Below are 22,059 nucleotides of genomic sequence, written 5' to 3'. Positions count from 1 at the left end.
TCACACCGGCCGTTACTACGATTCATTACTGAGATTAATACAGTCACACCGGCCGTTACTACGATTCATTACTGAGATTAATACAGTCACACCGGCCGTTACTACGATTCATTACTGAGATTAATACAGTCACACCGGCCGTTACTACGATTCATTACTGAGATTAATACAGTCACACCTGCCGTTACTACGATTCATTACTGAGATTAATACAGTCACACCGGCAGTTACTACGATTCATTACTGAGATTAATACAGTCACACCGGCCGTTACTACGATTCATTACTGAGATTAATACAGTCACACCTGCCGTTACAACGATTCATTGCTGAGATTAATACAGTCACACCTGCCGTTACTACGATTCATTACTGAGATTAATACAGTCACACCTGCCGTTACTACGATTCATTACTGAGATTAATACAGTCACACCTGCCGTTACTACGATTCATTACTGAGATTAATACAGTCACACCGGCCGTTACTACGATTCATTACTGAGATTAATACAGTCACACCTGCCGTTACTACGATTCATTACTGAGATTAATACAGTCACACCGGCCGTTACTACGATTCATTACTGAGATTAATACAGTCACACCTGCCGTTACTACGATCCATTACTGAGATTAATACAGTCACACCCGCCGTTACTACGATTCATTACTGAGATTAATGCAGTCACACCTGCCGTTACTACGATTCATTACTGAGATTAATACAGTCACATCGGCCGTTACTACGATTCATTACTGAGATTAATACAGTCACACCTGCCGTTACTACGATTCATTACTGGGATTAATACAATCACACCTGCCGTTACTACGATTCATCACTGAGATTAATACAGTCACACCGGCCGTTACTACGATTCATTACTGAGATTAATACAGTCACACCCGCCGTTACTACGATTCATTACTGAGATTAATCCCACGACAATTATGGAACTAAAGTCAAATTATACAACTGAAGAATACAATCAATTGGAACACAAGAGTGTCACACCTGGAAATGACATCATCAGAGGGGGCAGGACTGGATGTGACATCATCAGAGGGGGCAGGACTGGAAGTGACATCATCAGTGGGGCCGACATGGAAGTGACATCATCAGAAGCGCAGACAAGGAATTGATGTCATCAGGGGGGCAGACATGGAAGTGACGTCATCAGAGGCGCAGACATGGAAGTGACGTCATCAGAGGTGCAAACCTGGGAGTGACATCATCAGAGGGGCAAATCTGGAAGTGACATCATCAGAGGAGCAGACCTGGAAGTGATGTCACCTCAGGATCCAGAAACATGAAGTGATGTCATCCAATTCTCAGATTAATTTAACAGTTTTAGGGATTTGTTCCCACAATAAAATGCTGGAAACACGGGTTCAGTGAATGTGGTTTGAAATGTGTGTAAATGTCTCAGTGAGTCAGTGACCCGGTGAAATGACAGAGTCCCGGCCTCGTAGTCCAACTGAACTCGGATCCTGATGTTAGACGGGGTCAGTGGGAGGGCAGTGAACTGGGAATTGTGATAGGCTCTGAGAAAATAATTATCATAAAAATATAAACACCAGGATTTACTGCTGAACCCAAGATCAGACTTGTCCCCCTCCCTCTCGACACTCCCACACACAATCCCTATTCCCCACCAATTCCCATCAGTCTCCACATCCCAGGAATGGGATCCTGAGGAGAAACTCTGGGAGCAGAGGACTTGGGGATGGTCTTTAAACCTCTCTGGGTGAGGTGGGTAGGGCTGTTCCCATTCAGTCCATGTTACTGATCTCAGATCATCAGACAGAACCAAGTTCCAGTTTACTGTCTTTGGATCCAGGCTCATCGGTGACCTTTGCCCTAGAGAGGGGAGAAGAGATTGGTCAGACAGGGTTATTCCACTCAGATCAATGATTGACAGCTGCAGGGTGGGAGTGTCAGTATTTCCCAGACACTGTCAGCCCCATATTACCTCTTAGACTGGATTCATCCCATGTTAAATCAATGGCCTTCAATCAGAATCCCTGTTAAATAGCAGTGTGTGGGTCCCAGTGCTGGACACTCAGTGCAAACACTGCAGTGGAGACACACAGTCGCAGTCAGTTTAATCACACAAGCCCCTGGCACTGTGCTCACGTTCTCCCAGACACAATGGAGGGGATTCACCGGCACACAACACATCCCACAGACTCACAGTTCCAGCCCCACAATCTCAGCACCGGCTGTACTGGGAACACACAGCTCACAGGAGTGTGCCCTGGGCTCTCTCCCTCCTGTTACTGTCCCATCCTGAATACAGGAGTGAGCCCTGGGCTCTCTCCCTCCTGTTACTGTTCCATCCTGAAAACAGGAGTGTGCCCTGGGCTCTCTCCCTCCTGTTACTGTTCCATCCTGAAAACAGGAGTGTGCCCTGGGCTCTCTCCCTCCTGTTACTGTTCCATCCTGAATACAGGAGTGTGCCCTGGGCTCTCTCCCTCCTGTTACTGTCCCATCCTGAATACAGGAGTGTGCCCTGGGCTCTCTCCCTCCTGTTACTGTTCCATCCTGAATACAGGAGTGTGCCCTGGGCTCTCTCCCTCCTGTTACTGTTCCATCCTGCCCACAGCTTGATTAAAGCCTCCATCGGTTTACAAACAGTACCGCGGATTCACCTGAGAATTCGGATGAATCTTATGTCCCTTCCGTTAGTCCCTGTTCACTGTGAGTTCCCAGGACCCCCCTCCAGCCCTGAGTCTGAGACTCGGACCAATTCCGAGTTGTGGAGAGGAAAGAGGTGCAGGAACTCGACCCTCGAATCCTCTGAGCTAAACCCTGACTGAAGAAACACCAGAGAAAAACAAAGAGTTGCTCAGAAATGAATCACTGCCCCCGTGATCCTTGTGTAAGATTATAAACAGAGCTTGGGATATTCCCGCTCTTCCCGTGATCCCAGTCGACAGCTGGAGGACATTCCCTGGGACAGGGGCTGCCCCAGAGGAGCTGTGTGGGGGAGGAGTTACATTCGATGGGCCCCTGTATTCGGTGGAAGCTGGCACTGTAAACAAAGCACACGGTGATTGGGAATTGTGACCCAGTGAGGTATAAAGACTCTGAGAAAAGGGCAGCAAATACTCGAAAACACTTGTTCTGTTGGACCCAGGAAGCCAATCGATGTGTGGGAACAAGTTAAGTCCTGTTTTGTCATCTCATCCACTGATTGGCTCTTGCTTCTGTATAGTTTTGCTTCTTGATAAATACTAATTACTATTTTTCACCTGTACAGAGAACAAAACAGACCGACTGTGTATTGTGTCGAGTGAACCAGACAGCACGGGTGTGACAGACCCGAACACAGTGAAACTGACGGGGCAGGTATTACAGTCGGTGAAACCGACAGGAAAACGGGGTGTGAATTACAGAGTGAAACAGATCAGTCAAGTATTAGAGAGTGGAACAGATAGGGCGGGTATTAAAGGGAATGGAATAGAGAGTCACAGTAATACAGAGAGTGAAACAGACAGGGCAGGGATGGGAACAATTAAATAAATAAATCCTTTTGATGCCAACAGTGGGAACAGTCATTGTTCCTTAAATCAGTCAGTATCAGGACTTCCATTGATTTCAATCTCTCTCTCTCTCTCTCTCTATCTGTTTATATTTGTGTATTTATTGATTGTCTCTATATCTGTCTGTGGCTGTCTTTGTCTCTGTGATGGGGCGTGTGTGTCCGTGTGACTCTCTGTGACAGGGCGTGTGTGTCCGTGTGAGTCTCTGTGACAGGGCGTGTGTGTCTGTGTGAGTCTCTGTGACAGGGCGTGTGTGTCTGTGTGAGTCTCTGTGACAGGGCGTGTGTGTCTGTGTGAGTCTCTGTGACAGGGCGTGTGTGTCTGTGTGAGTCTCTGTGACAGGGCGTGTGTGTCTGTGTGAGTCTCTGTGACAGGGCGTGTGTGTCTGTGTCTTTGTAAGTTCCTGAATTATTTTGGATATTCCCAGCTGTCTGAACACAACTAACCCGACCTGCTCTCAGTCCCTTATATTGGAGAAAAGCTGCACGTTCTCACCAATGATTCCCAATATGTCTGAGTGATACTTTTCCGATCCATTCAGCCTCTTCTGGATAAGTTGAGATATTTTGGACAGGTTCAGGGTGAGCGCTGGAACATCTGTGTCTGTGACTCTCTGAGTCTCAGTCACTCTGGAATGAAAGAGGAGAGAATGTTTTTATCAGTGGGGACATTTCAGATCAGAAACCCAAAGGGGAACGAGTGATCAGTGCAACAACCTGCACCCCTTCTAATGCTCGTACTGAGACCCCGCAGCAACCCATCCTGAAAATGGCAGAATCCCGGGATTTGCAGTCTCCCTGCATTCACACTGATCTCCACACGTGCAGTGGGATCCTGGTTTGCTGCCACTTCAGCTCAGTTTGTGATTTTCAAAGCCGTCTGTGTTCAGTCCAGTTTCTCTGTACTGGAGCCCTCATCTTTCCATTATTAATAATTATTATTATCCCGAGGGTCTCCAGTCTGTGCTCCCCCCTCTCTGCAGGATCACACTCTCTACAATCATGTGAAGTGAGGAGAGGAGAAGGAACAGCCTCCCAGGGACCTGGGATCGGTGGGATTCCCTCACAGAGGCCATGATTTTAATCTGCCTGTGGGATGGCAGCGGGGGGTCAAGGGGCCCGCGGGAAACCCGAAAAATTAATCCCCACCTTTCCCCACACGATCGCGACTTCATTGATGGCCCTTAACGTTGGTGGCGGGTTTGCCGTCTGAAAGCTGCGCAGCGGGCGGACTGCGCACCCACATGACCTGCTGTCAGTGGGAGTGTCCGTATTTAAAGGGCCATTGATGCAATGACTTTTGCTGCACAAAGGAACAACCAGGCAGAATGGAGCAGCAGATGGACAAGGCAGCTCCACGATTTAGTGACTCCTCACTTGAGGTGCTGCTGGCCGGGGAGAGGAGGAGGAGGGAAATATTTTACCCGGCGGACAGGAGGAAGTGGCCTGCCTCTGCCACCAAGAAGGCCTGGCTCGAGGTGGCTGAGGAGGTGACCAGCAGGAGCAACATCTCCCGCACTTGGGTGCAGTTCAGGAAGCGTTTCAATGACCTAACCAGGTCAGCAAAAGTGAGTACACTTCCTGATTCTCCTGCAATCCGTGGTGCACATCACTCCCCCACCCTCACCCCCTCTCACTCTGCACTGCCATCACATCACTCCTCACACCCACTTAAGGCTCATCCTCAACTTACCTTCACTTCCTCAGCACTTCCTCACCTCCCCATTAGTCCCCCCACCACGACCACTCGGCCCAATCCTCATCCAATGTGATGTCTCTGTCTGATACTCACCCTCTGATGCACCTCTTTCACGGTCAGCCTCACCCAAAGCAATGCATTCATTGGCTGACCACTTCACCCTCACTCACTCACACGTCTGTACTTTCTCCCCTCGTAGAAGAGCTCAAAATACACGGGAGAGGGTGAGGACTGGAGGGGGGGCCACAACAAATAGTGGTCCTTACAGAGGTGGAGGAGGAGGCCCTGCAGATCAGACGCACCCTCGAGTGCCTGTCCATCGGGGACGGCGAGACTGGCCCCCCACAAACATCTGGTGACACAACTTTAACATTGATCACACACATGAATTGATGTTAACAATGATTGGCATGTTGAACACCTCAGTATGCTCATCGCAACATGACACATCTGTGATGATGCTTAATATTGCCTTCTGTTCTCTCACAGGCCCTTCAGAGACCGCAGTGACGGCAGAGGGCGATTCCTCAGAGGAGCTCCCAGCCTCTGAGGGTGCACCGTCACATCTTAGTGAGCCATCCACCAGCGCAGATACTCACACCTCGATGATCCTAGTAGTGAGTTCGTTGGGTTGGCACCTGGTGAGTAACCACACACAAGTGAGCACGAGCAGCCACTGGTGGCAGAGGCAGCTGTGGAGAGTCCACGTCGGTGGGAGCACTCCTCTCCAGGCTCTGCTCAGCTGGACGCAGATGCTGAACCCTGGGGACCATCATTTAAAAAGAGAATGATCGAGGGACAGCAGCACATTTACGAGGTACTGGAACAGGTGTCACACACACTCTCCACAATAGCGGAAAGGATGGAGGAGTCCAACTCCTGCATTAGTGGAATGGTGGCAGAGATACAGGAGGGAATCTCTGAGCTAGTATCACAGGGACGTGCGGGAATATCTGAGATAGTGTCACAGGGACGTGCGGGAATATCTGAGATAGTGTCACAGGGACGTGCGGGAATATCTGAGATAGTGTCACAGGTAAGTGCTGGAATATCTGAGATAGTGTCACAGGTACGTGCGGGAATATCTGAGATAGTGTCACAGGTAAGTGCGGGAATGTCTGCGATGGAGAGAAGGCTCGCCTCAATTGAGCTTGAAGCACGGCTCACAAATGAGTCCATTCAGGCCCTGACAATGGGATTTCATAGAGTTAGAGTTATACAGCACGGATAGAGGCCCTTCGGCCCATCGTGTCCGCGCCGGCCATCAAGCCCTGTCTACTCTCATCCCATATTCCAGCATTTGGTCCGTAGCCTTGTATGCTATGGCATTTCAAGTGCTCATCCAAATGCTTCTTGAATGTTGTGAGGGTTCCTGCCTCCACAACCCTTTCAGGCAGTGAGTTCCAGACTCCAACCACCCTCTGGGTGAAAAAGTTCTTTCTCAAATCCCCTCTAAACCTCCCGCCTTTTACCTTGAATCTATGTCCCCTTGTTATAGAACCCTCAACGAAGGGAAAAAAGCTCCTTAGTGTCCATCCTATCTGTGCCCCTCATAATTTTGTACACCTCAATCATGTCCCCCCTCAGCCTCCTCTGCTCCAAGGAAAACAAACCCAATATTCCCAGTCTCTCTTCATAGCTGAAGCGCTCCAGCCCTGGTAACATCCTGGTGAATCTCCTCTGCACCCTCTCCAAAGTGATCACATCCTTCCTGTAGTGTGGCGACCAGAACTGCACACAGTACTCCACTGTGGCCTAACCAGTGTTTTATACAGCTCCATCATAACCTCCTTGCTCTTATATTCTATGCCTCGGCTAATAAAGGCAAGTATCCCATATGCCTTCTTTACCACCTTATCTACCTGTTCCGCCGCCTTCAGGGATCTGTGAACTTGCACACCAAGATCCCTCTGACCCTCTGTCTTGCCTAGGGTCCTCCCATTCATTGTGTATTCCCTTGCCTTGTTAGTCCCTCCAAAGTGCATCACCTCGCACTTTTCCGGGTTAAATTCCATTTGCCACTGTTCTGCCCATCTGACCAACCCATCTATATCATCCTGCAGACTGAGGCTATCCTCCTCGCTATTTACCACCCTACCAATTTTTGTATCATCAGCGAACTTACTGATCATACCTTTTACATTCATATCCAAGTCATTAATGTAGACCACTAACAGCAAGGGACCCAGCACCGATCCCTGTGGTACCCCACTGGCCACAGGCTTCCAGTCACAAAAACAACCTTCGACCATCACCCTCTGCCTTCTGCCACTAAGCCAGTTTTGTATCCAAAGTGCCAAGGCACCCTGGATTCCATGGGCTCGTACCTTCTTGACCAGTCTCCTGTGGGGGACTTTATCGAAGGCCTTACTGAAATCCATGTATACCACATCCACTGCGTTACCCTCATCCACACGCCTAGTCACCCCCTCAAAAAATTCAATCAAATTAGTCAGACATGATCTTCCCTTGACAAAGCCATGTTGACTATCCCTGATTAATCCTTGCTTCTCCAAGTGGAGACTAATTTTGTCCTTCAGAATTTTTTCCAATAATTTTCCTACCACTGATGTTAGGCTCACTGGCCTGTAGTTCCCTGGTTTTTCCCTACTCCCCTTCTTCGGACTCTGGATGCCAACATGTCTGCCACCTTAAACAGGCAGACAGAAACTTTAGAAGTGGCCTTACCAGGCATCACACATATCCTCCAAACTGTTGTCAGCAGGGTGGTAGGAGTGATGTGGCCCTGACCCAGGAGAGGGATGTTGGCAAAAGGGGACATGGAAGTGGGGACACCACTCAAAGCGTTCCCATGTCTCACCCTTTGCCCCCCCTCTCAACCAGTACCCACAATGCTGCCTCCTCTCCAGGTGGCCGAGTCTGCCCCTGCACCGGTGCAGGTGAAGCAGTCTTTGGAGGGCCCCTCATGGGCTCCAAAACCCAGAGAGCGTCGGCCGAGAGCATCTTAACAGTCAGGGTATGAATCTGAGCAACCTGCCACTCCCTCTGTTACAGCCACAGGGGATGCACCAGGTAGAAGTAGGAAGAAGAGGAAGGCGAAGGTTTTGTGATCACCAAGGGTTTGCACAAGAGTGTCTGACAGACTGTCAGGTTTATCATTTATATTTGGTTTTTGTTAAATTCACATTAAATATTATCATTCTCACCACTACTGCCACATCTTGCCTATTCTTGAGTCCCTTTTGTGATCGGGCCCTTTCATGTGCTTCATCATGAACGGTGAGACTTGATGCCACCCAGTGGGTGCGTTTACAGTGGGTGTATGTGTGGTTGTTGGACTGTTTTGTGTGGGCCGGGGGTGTTGGTGGTGCTCGTTCCAGGTGGTCTGAGGACTGGACTATCCTCACTTTGCAGATGTCCTTATGAGAATCGGTCAAATATCAGTGACTCCTTGGCCTCACGAGCAGCCACCCTCCTCGTCCTCATCCTCGTCCTCCTGCTCCTCCTCCTCAATGTTGATGGCTGGGGCCTCATCCACTGGTAATCCTCTCTGTTGCGCGATGTTGTGCAGGACACAACAGACGACTATAATTCTCCCCACTCTCGCTGGTGCGTATTGAAGCTCTCCCCCAGATCGACCCAGGCACCTGAAGCCCATCACATCGCATGTTCAATGACAGACCTGGTGGTGATGTGACTGTCGTTGTACTGACTCTGTGCCTCGCTGATGGGGTTTCTCACAGGTATCATGAGCCACGTCTGCAGGAGGTTTCCCTTGTCTCCGAGGACCCAGCCCTTAAGTCTGTTTGGTGCGTGGAAGAGGGCCGGCATGTTGGATTCCCGCAGAATGAAGGAATCGTGGCAGCTGCCAGGGAATCTGGTGCACACGTGAAGAAATCTTTTCCGGTGATCACAAACGAGCTGCGTGTTGAGGGAGTGATATCCCTTTCTGTTGGTGAACAGTCCTGGCTCGTGTGGAGGTGCTCGGATTTCTACGTGTGTGCAATCGGTTGCACCCTGTACCCGTGGGAAGCCAGCACAGTGAGTGGAAACCCACTGCCCTCTCCGTCTGGCTGAGATCGTCCATGGGGAAGTTGACGTGGTGAGACACCCTGCAAAACAAACCATCGATGACCTGTCTTATACACTTGGGGGCAGACGAATGAGAGACCCCGATGATGTCACCGGTGGCACCCTGGAAGGATCCGGAGGTGAAGGAGTTAAGGGCAGTGGTGACTTTAACTGAGACGGGCAATGCGATGCCACCAGGCCCAGCCGGGAGCAGCTCTGCATGAAGGAGGCTGCAGATGTCTGCGACCACCAGGTGACTCACTCTCAGCCTCCGTATGCACTGCTCCTCAGAGAGGTCCAGGAAGCTCAGCCTCGGTCTGCAGACCCTCTCACGAGGGTAGTGCCTCCTGCGATGTCAGGCCCTCTGTTGTTCCCCTCTCTGCTCTTGTGTGGGTCCCTGTGACGTACCTCTGTCTTGTGAAGCTGCAATTGGTGGATCTGCAGGCCGTGCCTGGCGAGGATGGTGATGTGCCTCCTCCTCGGATATACTGGTGAATGCAGCCATCGCGCCCCCCATCCTGATGTTACCAGTTTGAGGGGGTCCAAAATGTAGGTAAATATGTGTAAACAGAACAATTCTGAGTGTGAACCAAGAATTCTCAGACTAAACACAAAGAACTCCCAGCCAATAGTTTGTCTGAGAGAACTGAGTGCCCGGCTGCAATAACTCACCTTTTATCCCCATCTGTCAAACAGGGATTTCAATGGCCAAATGGCTGCCGACTGCAACTCACCTCCGTTTCGATGGCGTGCTTCACACAGCACAGGAAACACGTTGAGGCAGCGTTGATATCGTTTCCCTGCATCAATAAAATGGAAATCACAATTCCAAGGACTTTAACTCCGTTAATTGTGGGTTTAAATATCGTCCCGTCCCAGCTTCCTGAACCCCGCGCACCCAGGTGGCTCTGGGTCGGACGTGTTTTTCAGCGGGTTGGAGCAGGGATTCCTTCCCGCTCCGGAAATCCCCGATTTTGTTTGCCCCACGCCCCCAACCCACCCGGACCTCGGAGATAAAATCGTGGCCCGAGGGTCCAATCACAGTGACATTACTGGGAAATCTCAGCACTCACTCATTTCTCTGTTAGTGGATAGAATGAGCCAATCACAACACATTTTACTGTCACTCTGACACTGGGACCTGCCCCTCTCCTCATTTCTCCATGGGCTGGTTGATGGAACAAGCCAATCACACAGCACTTACTGACCCAATGGAATAAAGCTGTCACTGACACACATGGAGCCTTTCGGAAGCCTCGGTTAGATACAGGTCACTGCAGGTTTCTCTCTCTCTCACTTCCTGTCTAACAGGTTCCTGAGAAGCTCGACACACCGATGGAACAGCCCAGGTCACTCAATAACAACAACAACTGCCTGGAAGGGTGGGAGAGGCAGAAACCCTCATCACATTTAAAAAGTACTTGGACATGCACTTGAAGTGCCGTAACCGACAGGGCTACGGACCAAGAGCTGGAAAGTGGGATCAGGCTGAGTGGCTCTTTTTCAGCCGGCACAGACACAATGGGCCGAATGGCCTCCTTCTGTGCCATCAATTTCTATCATTCTATGATTGTATGATTCTCGGGGGTTGTCGGGCTGGAGGAGGTTACAGAGACAGGGAGGGGCGAGGCCATGGAGGGATTTAAAACAAGGATGAGAATTTTAAATTCGAGGTGTTGCTGGACCAGGAGTCAATGTCGGTCAGTGAGCAGAGGGTGATGGGTGAACGGGACTTGGTGCGAGTTAGGATACGGGCAGCAGAGTTTTGGATCAGCTGAAGATCATGGCAGGTGGAAGTTGGGAGGCCGGAGAGGAGAGAATTGGAAAAGTCGAGTCCAGAGGTAACAATAGCATGGATGAGGGTTTCAGCAGCAGATGCTGAGACAGGTGATATATAGGAGGTCTTGGTGATGGAGAGGAAATGGGGTCGGAGGCTCAGCTCAGGGTCAAATAGAACGCCGAGGTTGTGAACAGTCTGGTTCAGACTCAGACAGTGGCCAGGGAGGGGGATGGAGTTGGTGACTAGGGAACGGAGTTTGTGGTGGGGACCGAAGACAATGGCTTCGAACTTCCCAATATTTAATTGGAGGAAATTTCACCTCATCCAACACTGGACGTCGGACAAGCAGCGTAACAAATCAGATGCTGTGGAGGGGTCGAGAGAGGTGGTGGTGAGGTCGAGCTGGGTGTTGTCAGTGTACATGTGGAATCTCCCATTTCCCACAGGCTGCCTGAGCCAATAACCCCTCAAACCACAGTTAAACATCACTCAATATTCCCACCATTTGAAAGCACCTTATCTGGGAAGGTTTCCAAGCGGTGATTCTACTTTCACTCTTCTCCCAGATACAGGGGAAGGTTCCCTATCAGCAGCAGGTACTGTATGACTGAGAGGAACTTACCTGGAAAGGAGCTGCTTCGAGTTCTGTGAATAAAGAGAGGAGATCAAATCAGTCAACGAACAAATCAACACCCAATGGAACCAAAGAGTGAATTTGGGATTGAGAGTAAAGAGTTCAGTGTATAACAGTAGGTGGGGCCAGTCACAGGAATGGGCAATAATCCCACATTTCACTGCACTCCATCCTGGGGCAGCACCAACACTCCGAGGGCAGGGCCGAGGGGGCAGCGCCAACACTCCCAGGGCAGGGCCGAGGGGGCAGCGACAACACTCCAAGGGCAGGGCCGAGGGGGCAGCGACAACACTCCCAGGGCAGGGCCGAGGGGGCAGCGACAACACTCCCAGGGCAGGGCCGAGGGGGCAGCGCCAACACTCCCAGGGCAGGGCCGAGGGGGCAGCGCCAACACTCCCAGGGCAGGGCCGAGGGGGCAGCGCCAACACTCCCAGGGCAGGGCCGAGGGGGCAGCGCCAACACTCCCAGGGCAGGGCCGAGGGGGCAGCGCCAACACTCCCAGGGCAGGGCCGAGGGGGCAGCGCCAACACTCCCAGGGCAGGGCCGAGGGGGCAGCGCCAACACTCCGAGGGCAGGGCCGAGGGGGCAGCGCCAACACTCCCAGGGCAGGGCCGAGGGGGCAGCGCCAACACTCCCAGGGCAGGGCCGAGGGGGCAGCGCCAACACTCCCAGGGCAGGGCCGAGGGGGCAGCGCCAACACTCCCAGGGCAGGGCCGAGGGGGCAGCGCCAACACTCCCAGGGCAGGGCCGAGGGGGCAGCGCCAACACTCCCAGGGCAGGGCCGAGGGGGCAGCGCCAACACTCCCAGGGCAGGGCCGAGGGGGCAGCGCCAACACTCCCAGGGCAGGGCCGAGGGGGCAGCGCCAACACTCCCAGGGCAGGGCCGAGGGGGCAGCGCCAACACTCCCAGGGCAGGGCCGAGGGGGCAGCGCCAACACTCCCAGGGCAGGGCCGAGGGGGCAGCGCCAACACTCCCAGGGCAGGGCCGAGGGGGCAGCGCCAACACTCCCAGGGCAGGGCCGAGGGGGCAGCGCCAACACTCCCAGGGCAGGGCCGAGGGGGCAGCGCCAACACTCCCAGGGCAGGGCCGAGGGGGCAGCGCCAACACTCCCAGGGCAGGGCCGAGGGGGCAGCGCCAACACTCCCAGGGCAGGGCCGAGGGGGCAGCGCCAACACTCCCAGGGCAGGGCCGAGGGGGCAGCGCCAACACTCCCAGGGCAGGGCCGAGGGGGCAGCGCCAACACTCCCAGGGCAGGGCCGAGGGGGCAGCGCCAACACTCCCAGGGCAGGGCCGAGGGGGCAGCGCCAACACTCCCAGGGCAGGGCCGAGGGGGCAGCGCCAACACTCCCAGGGCAGGGCCGAGGGGGCAGCGCCAACACTCCCAGGGCAGGGCCGAGGGGGCAGCGCCAACACTCCCAGGGCAGGGCCGAGGGGGCAGCGCCAACACTCCCAGGGCAGGGCCGAGGGGGCAGCGCCAACACTCCCAGGGCAGGGCCGAGGGGGCAGCGCCAACACTCCCAGGGCAGGGCCGAGGGGGCAGCGCCAACACTCCCAGGGCAGGGCCGAGGGGGCAGCGCCAACACTCCCAGGGCAGGGCCGAGGGGGCAGCGCCAACACTCCCAGGGCAGGGCCGAGGGGGCAGCGCCAACACTCCCAGGGCAGGGCCGAGGGGGCAGCGCCAACACTCCCAGGGCAGGGCCGAGGGGGCAGCGCCAACACTCCCAGGGCAGGGCCGAGGGGGCAGCGCCAACACTCCCAGGGCAGGGCCGAGGGGGCAGCGCCAACACTCCCAGGGCAGGGCCGAGGGGGCAGCGCCAACACTCCGAGGGCAGGGCCGAGGGGGCAGCGCCAACACTCCGAGGGCAGGGCCGAGGGGGCAGCGCCAACACTCCGAGGGCAGGGCCGAGGGGGCAGCGCCAACACTCCGAGGGCAGGGCCGAGGGGGCAGCGCCAACACTCCGAGGGCAGGGCCGAGGGGGCAGCGCCAACACCCCGAGGGCAGGGCCGAGGGGGCAGCGCCAACACCCCGAGGGCAGGGCCGAGGGGGCAGCGCCAACACCCCGAGGGCAGGGCCGAGGGGGCAGCGCCAACACCCCGAGGGCAGGGCCGAGGGGGCAGCGCCAACACCCCGAGGGCAGGGCCGAGGGGGCAGCGCCAACACTCCGAGGGCAGGGCCGAGGGGGCAGCGCCAACACTCCGAGGGCAGGGCCGAGGGGGCAGCGCCAACACTCCGAGGGCAGGGCCGAGGGGGCAGCGCCAACACCCCGAGGGCAGGGCCGAGGAGGCAGCGCCAACACTCCCAGGGCAGGGCCGAGGGGGCAGCGCCAACACTCCCAGGGCAGGGCCGAGAGGGCAGCGCCAACACTCCCAGGGCAGGGCCGAGGGGGCAGCGCCAACACTCCCAGGGCAGGGCCGAGGGGGCAGTGCCAACACTCCCAGGGCAGGGCCGAGGGGGCAGCGCCAACACTCCCAGGGCAGGGCCGAGGGGGCAGCGCCAACACTCCCAGGGCAGGGCCGAGGGGGCAGCGCCAACACTCCGAGGGCAGGGCCGAGGGGGCGGCGCCAACACTCCGAGGGCAGGGCCGAGGGGGCGGCGCCAACACTCCGAGGGCAGGGCCGAGGGGGCGGCGCCAACACTCCGAGGGCAGGGCCGAGGGGGCAGCGCCAACACTCCCAGGGCAGGGCCGAGGGGGCAGCGCCAACACTCCCAGGGCAGGGCCGAGGGGGCAGCGCCAACACTCCCAGGGCAGGGCCGAGGGGGCAGCGCCAACACTCCCAGGGCAGGGCCGAGGGGGCAGCACCAATGCTGGGCCCCACCAACAATCTTCAAACAATTCAGCCCTCTCACCAGCCTCACAGAAACGTCCCATTCCCCAGACATGGCCCTGTTTATATTGAAGATGTACCTGAATAAAGGAGAGATGGTCCCTCTGTACCAGACTCTGGGTTTCTCCATCTATTAATGTAATCTCTTCCATCCTCTTGTTTAATGCTTCAGAGCAGCTTCTAATCTGTGAGAGAGCTCGGAGCCCCTCCTCATCGATCAGTTTCAGTGCGTATTCTTCATCTTCTTCCAGCTGTCTCCTCCATTCAGAGAAGCTCTTCGATAGCTTTCCTTTCAGCTCATTGATTCGTGTCTGAAACCCAAACCAACTCTCATTACAAACGGCCCTTCCTCACAGCTCTTACCCTGAGTACACGGCACTTTCCAGGGACGGGACAGTTTGTTTCGATCACTACTCGATCACCGTTAAAGATAGACAAGCAGTGGGGGAGGGTCTACTGGGAGAGAAAACAGAGTTTAACGAGTGTTGCCTTGAGCCTTGAGTTTAATAGAAAGAGCACTGTATTTAGACTGTGTGTGGCACTGCCACCTGGTCCATCCACACCTGGAGTGATGGGTCCAGTTTTGGTGCCCACACCTGGTGAAGGAGATTGAGACTCTGGAGAGGACGGTGGCCAGAATGACACGTAGTCTGATGGATTTTAGTTCTGAGGATCGGCTCCAAGAGGGAGGGTGATTTAGAGAAAGGCAGGACGAGAGGGACATGATTGAGGTTTTTAAAATGATCGAGGGATTATTGGACTCACTCGTTGGGTGAGGTACTTGAGATGGATCGGGATGGTAGGACTAGAGGGCCTGTGTATGAAATCCATAAGCACAGAGTTCGGTTAGACCCCAGAGTCCTCGATCTCTGGAACAGACTCCCTGAACATGTGGGGGGTATGGAGTCACTCCCACCCTTTAAAAGGGAGCTGGGGAGGAATTTCCCAGAGTTTGTCCTGAATTGTCTGCAGGTGTTTTTTCTCTCTTCTGTTTGCCTTTCCCAGGTGAGTACATGGTTCGGGGTGGATCAGTGGTGTGTGTGATTGAACCCTGTCTGCATGGGGCAGGCTCGCTGGGGCTAATGGTCTTTTCTTCCTCTTCCTTTCTATGTTCATCTGACACAGGCTTCAGGGCAAGTCTCCAACTCCCAGCCTCTGACTGTGTCTGTTTCAGGAAATCCAGTGCCCAAGTGATGTAATAATATTCCCTGGGAGGTGCAGGGAGAGTTAAGCAGCTCCCCCTCACATCAAACACATGGGGAACTCAGTGTAATCAGTGACTCGGCCCCAACACAACCAGCCTGGTTTGGAAGGCCTGTTTCTGATGTGCTTATTGACTCAGCGGGGAGAGAAACCCTTTCTAAATCCAGTCCCTCTTTACCCACCTTTATTTCAGCTTCTGATCTCTCCAAGTCTCGCTGTTTGATGGAACAATTCTCCTGGACTCCCCGAAGACTCTCAATTTCTCTCTCCAATTCTTCCTGTAAAGGTAATTGGAAAGTGTTTAAAATGGATTCAAACTGGAATGTAAAAGGGAAATGATTCCGTTCCAGGAGTGACCCCACTGGGTGTGGATAGAAATTGGTTTGCGGGATTCTCAGTGTCTGGGCCCTGAGCAGAAATATTCCCTTCTGTGGCTCTCAGTAAAGAGGCGCTCCCTGCCCTGTATAAACTGAGGAACCACACACACACCGGCTTCTTTTCACACTGACTCACCGTGTGCTGCATTTTCACACGGACTCAGCTCCTCCATTTCCAGGAATCAGCCGAGGGGAAAGGGAGACAGACTCAGTCACACCAGCATTTCTCAAACACCAATTCCCTCTTGTTGTGAGAAACAGTTTCTCCCCCCAGCCCGAGTCTCCCCCCGTGGGTGTCCCTCACTCCCCCCACTGGTGATGGTCCTCTCCCTGCTGGTCAGATGGCAGAATACCCCAGCGTTACACAGGGCTACAACATGCTCTGCTCTAAAAACAAACAGCTGTAAACCCAGACCCGGGCAACAAGAAAACACTGGGCTAAATCAGCACTGTCTGCAATCAGTATATTTAATATCAGGAATTGTGTCACTATATTTAATATCAGGAATTGTGTCACTCACCTTAATTGCAGCTTGTGCCTGATCCAGGCTCAGCAGTGTGTGGGATTTATGTTTCCCTATTATTGTACAGGAAACACACACACACTCTGCATCATCTTTACAGTAGTATTCAAGAACCTTCTTGTGGTCAACGCACTGCCTGTCTGTAAGATCAGCCACAGGTTCGATTAGGGTGTGATCTTTGTAGGCCTCTTTCAGTAAATGTGGTTTTAAATGAAGGGAGCAAAAGGAAGCTTCACATTTCAGACACGTCTTGACAGCTGTGGATGGATTCTCGATGCACGTATCACACACGACACGGGCTGACTCAGCAGGAGGCTGTGACCGCTTGTATTTTTCCACAATATTACACAGCGTGAAGTTTCTCTTCAGACTGGGCCTGGGGTTGAATTTCTGGCGACACTGAGGACACTCAAACCCTTCTGGGCCTGGTGTCTGGGCCCAAACTCCCTCAATACATTTCAAACAGAAACTGTGCTGACAGGACAACACCACCGGGTCCTGGTACACCTGGAGACACACAGCACAGGTTAATTCATCCTCGAAAGCTCCAGGCTCCATTCCGACAGCACCTGAAGCAGCTTTCACACAGCACAAGAGAGAGCGAGGAACCAGAGCAGGAAGTGAAATTCTTATAAACACTCGGTGCAGGGAGTGACGATGTTCGTTTCATTTCCTGATTGACTCTGTCTGAAGATTAACCCTTTCAGGCCCGCAGCAGCAGTTCAGAAACAAAATCAGAAACACGAGATTAGGATATTTGACTGTGGATAGCATCACAGCTCAGCCCGAGCCTGTTTTTTATTTCTCTCTCTCACTCGTGCTCTGTCTCTCATAGAAACAGTAGCAGGCCATTCAGCCCCTTGAGCCTGTTCTGCCATTCAATTCGATCATGGCTGATCTGCATCCTAACTCCATTTCCCCACCTTGGCTCCATATCCCTTAATTATTAATTGAGCGAGTATCTCCTGCTTTTAGTGGGAGAGAGTTCCACACTTCTACCACCCTTTGTGTGAAGAAGTGTTTCCTAACTTCTCTCCTGAATGGCCTGGCTCTGATTTTCAGGTTATGTCCCCTTGTCCTCGACTCCCCCACCAGCGGAAAAAGTTTCTCTCTATCTACCCGATCAATTCCTTTCAAAATCCGAAATCAAATCACCCCTTAACCTTCAATATTCCAGGGAATTCAAGCCTAGTTTATGTAATCTCTCCTCATAATCTAACCCGTGGTATGTTTTGAAGTGCAGTCAATGTTGTGAGCTGGAAACACAGCAGCCAATTTGTGCACAGCAAGATCCCATAAACAGCAATGTGATAACGAGCAGATAATGTGTTTTGCTGGTGTTGATTGAGGGATAAATAGTATTCAGTCCTGCACTGGAGTGTCAGCCTAGATTTAGTGCTCCAGTCCCTGGAGTGGGACTTGAACCATCACATTGTGACTCCCGAGGCGAGAGTGCTCACACTGAGCCCCGGCTCACACCCACATTCATTACTGAGGGAAACACTTCAACAGATTCAGTTTGTGCTGTTTTATTTATGATCCTTTGTACAAAATGTGGTTCTAAATCCTGTGAGACGGTTGTTTAATAAAAGGTGGTGTTGGTGAAAGTGCCTTTGGTTTGCTGCATGAGTCCTGTGTGTAATGACAGTCCCTGGACTATAATACTGGGCCAGGATTGGGGTTTGTTATGTGAGGAAAGAGAATGGGATTTCTCTCCTAATCCTTTCTCCCTGAAGACAAGGTGGACAGAGGCTGGGGTTTGGTTCCCGAGGCCCCGGCAGTCCGACCCCACCTCATCCAAATGAGCGCTGATGGATGAGCCTCGACGGGGAGTGGAGACAGGAGACTTGAGCAGGATGTCTGGGGGAGGGGGGCGAGGCATCATTGCCGGCCTCGGGGAACATCCAGACAGGCCTGGTTTCCGGCAGGAGTCCCTGGATAATGAGAGTGATCAGGAGCAAGGCCCGGGATCATTTCTCCCGCTCCCCTCCCCTCCCCTCCTCACACCAAAAGCCCAAAACCTCAAGGGAACTGATCAGAAGCCCGGGATCAAATCTGGGCCATTCGCGGTCTATTCGGGTCACTGCCCCAGTGAGCGGGGGATTGACCGCGCTCCATGTCGGGGGATCTGATCAGAAGCCGATTACAATTTACTCACAATCAACGGCATTGACTCTCAGCTCACAACTCGCAGCGCGGGCCCGCCCCGCGCGCTCCCGCTCACCCCCCCGCGCTCCCGCTCACCCCCCGCGCGCTCCCGCTCACCGCCCCGCGCGCTCCCGCTCACCCCGCCCCGCGCGCTCCCGCTCACCGCCCCGCGCGCTCCCGCTCACCCCCCGCGCGCTCCCGCTCACCCGCCCCCCGCGCGCTCCCGCTCACCCCGCCCCCGCGCGCTCCCGCTCACCGCCCCGCCCCCGCTCGCCCCGCGCGCTCCCGCTCCCCCCGCACCGCCCCCGCGCGCTCCCGCTCCCCGCGCGCCGCCATCGAGCAGCGGACTGTGATCAGGGGGAGAGCGGGAATATTCCCAGGTTTGTTTATAATCTTCAACCGGGATCAGGAATTTCTATTTAACCCTTTATTTGTTGATTTAACCCTTTATTTGATGATTTGACCCTTTATTTGATGATTTGACCCTTTATTTGATGATTTGACCCCTTATTTGATGATTTGACCCTTTATTTGATTATTTGACCCTTTATTTGATGATTTGACCCTTTTTTGTTGATTTCACCCTTTATTTGATGATTTGACCCTTTATTTGTTGATTTGACCCTTTATCTTTTGATTTGACCCTTTATTTGATGATTTAACCCTTTATTTGTTGATTTAACCCTTTATTTGTTGATTTAACCCTTTATTTGATGATTTGACCCTTTATTTGATGATTTGACCCTTTTTTTGTTGATTTGACCCTTTATTTGATTATTTAACCCTTTATTTGATGATTTGACCCCTTATTTGATGATTTGACCCTTTATTTGATTATTTGACCCTTTATTTGATGATTTGACCCTTTTTTTGTTGATTTGACCCTTTATTTGATTATTTGACCCTTTTTTGTTGATTTCACCCTTTATTTGATGATTTGACCCTTTATTTGATGATTTGACCCTTTATTTGATGATTTGACCCTTTTTTTGTTGATTTGACCCTTTATTTGATTATTTGACCCTTTTTTGTTGATTTCACCCTTTATTTGATTATTTGACCCTTTTTTGTTGATTTCACCCTTTATTTGATTATTTGACCCTTTTTTGTTGATTTAACCCTTTATTTGATGATTTGACCCTTTATTTGATGATTTGACCCTTTAATTGATGATTTGACCCTTTTTTTGTTGATTTGACCCTTTATTTGATTATTTGACCCTTTTTTGTTGATTTCACCCTTTATTTGATGATTTGACCCTTTATTTGTTGATTTAACCCTGTATCTTTTGATTGACCCTTTATTTGATGATTTGACCCTTTATTTGATGATTTGACCCTTTATTTGTTGATTTAACCCTTTATTTGATGATTTGACCCTTTATTTGATGATTTGACCCTTTATTTGATGATTTGACCCTTTTTTTGTTGATTTGACCCTTTATTTGATTATTTAACCCTTTATTTGATGATTTGACCCTTTATTTGATGATTTGACCCTTTTTTTGTTGATTTGACCCTTTATTTGATTATTTGACCCTTTTTTGTTGATTTCACCCTTTATTTGATGATTTGACCCTTTATTTGTTGATTTAACCCTTTATCTTTTGATTTGACCCTTTATTTGATGATTTGACCCTTTATTTGATGATTTGACCCTTTATTTGATGATTTAACCCTTTATTTGATGATTTGACCCTTTATCTTTTGATTTGACCCTTTATTTGTTGATTTGACCCTTTATTTGATGATTTGACCCTTTATTTGTTGATTTGACCCTTTATTTGATGATTTGACCCTTTATTTGATGATTTGACCCTTTATTTCCCGGTGCTGTTTCTTCAGTCCGGGTTCAGTGCGAGGGATTCGAGGGTCGAGTTCCTGCTCCTGTTCCCTCCTCACAGCTCGGAATTGGTCCGAGTCTCAGACCCGGGTCCGGAGGGAGTGTTGGTGAATTCAGAGTGAACAGGGAGCAACAGTTTAATGTACAGAAGGGAGATCAGATTCCCCTCAATTCCCCACTGAATCCTCCCTCCTGTGAGCTGTGTGTTCCCAGTACAGCCGGTGCTGAGATTGTGGGGCTGGAACTGTGAGTCTGTGGGATGTGTTGTGTGCCGGTGAATCCCCTCCATTGGGGCTGGGAGAACGTGAGCACAGTGTCTGTGTGAATATTACTGTCTCTTTAAAAAGCCCGTGTGAATATTACTGTCTCTTTAAAAAGCCCGTGTGAATATTACTGTCTCTTTAAAAATGATGTGGAGATGCCGGTGATGGACTGGGGTGGACAAATGTAAGGAATCTGACAACACCAGGGGAGAGTGCAACATTTTTATTTGAAAATCACAAGCTTTCGGAGGCTTTCTCCTTCGTCAGGTGAGTGAAGGAGAAAGCCTCCGAAAGCTTGTGATTTTCAAATAAAACTGTTGGACTTTTACCTGGTGTTGTAAGATTCCTTACATTTGTCTCTTTAAAAAGCCTGTGTGAATATTACTGTCTCTTTAAAAAGCCCCTGTGAATATTACTGTCTCTTTAAAAAGCCTGTGTGAATATTACTGTCTCTTTAAAAAGCCTGTGTGAATATTACTGTCTCTTTAAAAAGCCCGTGTGAATATTACTGTCTCTTTAAAAAGCCTGTGTGAATATTACTGTCTCTTTAAAAAGCGATGATGTGGAGATGCCGGTGATGGACTGGGGTTGACAATTGTAAACAATTTTACAACACCAAGTTATAGTCCAGCAATTTTATTTTAAATTCACAAGCTTTCGGAGATTTTCTCCTTCCTCAGGCAAATGTTTCAAGATCTCCTTGAAGCCTACGCATTTATACATATTGAACAATAATACATGGTGTTTACAGACTGCCCCTGCAACTGCCCGTTGCCAAGGCAATCACCGTGTTCAGACAGAGAGGTGTTACCTGCAGAACCTCCGAATACACATTCAACAAAAAAACAAACAGGGAAAAAAAACAGAGAAAAAAAAAACACAGAGAGAGGCAGAAACATCCGGAAGGCAGAGAGAGCCAGCAAATGACCCATTATATTAAAAACAGATAACATTTGTTCGCTGGTGGGGTAACGTGTAGCGTGACATGAACCCAAGATCCCGGTTGAGGCCGTCCTCATGGGTGCGGAACTTGGCTATCAATTTCTGCTCGACGATTTTGCGTTGTCGTGTGTCTCGAAGGCCGCCTTGGAGTACGCTTACCCGAAGGTCGGTGGATGAATGTCCATGACTGCTGAAGTGTTCCCCGACTGGGAGGGAACCCTCCTGTTTGGCGATTGTTGC

The 22,059-nt window shown here is 51.8% G+C and overlaps 1 protein-coding gene across 1 annotated transcript; it reads right to left on the bottom strand.

The window, feature by feature from the left end:
• Positions 1–1,019: 1,019 nt before the first annotated feature.
• On the bottom strand, positions 1,020–18,826 carry LOC137309947 (E3 ubiquitin/ISG15 ligase TRIM25-like). Its single transcript, XM_067977945.1, has 8 exons — positions 18,783–18,826; positions 16,622–17,131; positions 15,906–16,001; positions 14,601–14,831; positions 11,682–11,704; positions 4,045–4,178; positions 2,900–3,038; positions 1,020–1,857 (listed from the first exon to the last, which is right to left on the bottom strand). The coding sequence occupies exons 1-8, from the start codon at positions 18,792–18,794 to the stop codon at positions 1,341–1,343; spliced, it is 1,662 nt and encodes a 553-aa protein (XP_067834046.1). The 5' UTR covers positions 18,795–18,826; the 3' UTR covers positions 1,020–1,340.
• Positions 18,827–22,059: the final 3,233 nt, after the last annotated feature.

Source organism: Heptranchias perlo, unplaced genomic scaffold (genome assembly GCF_035084215.1).
Source record: "Heptranchias perlo isolate sHepPer1 unplaced genomic scaffold, sHepPer1.hap1 HAP1_SCAFFOLD_194, whole genome shotgun sequence".
Classification (NCBI taxonomy): Eukaryota; Metazoa; Chordata; class Chondrichthyes; order Hexanchiformes; family Hexanchidae; genus Heptranchias; species Heptranchias perlo.
The sequence above is the reverse complement of the archived record's forward strand: the minus strand, read 5'-3'. Positions and strand labels throughout refer to the sequence as shown.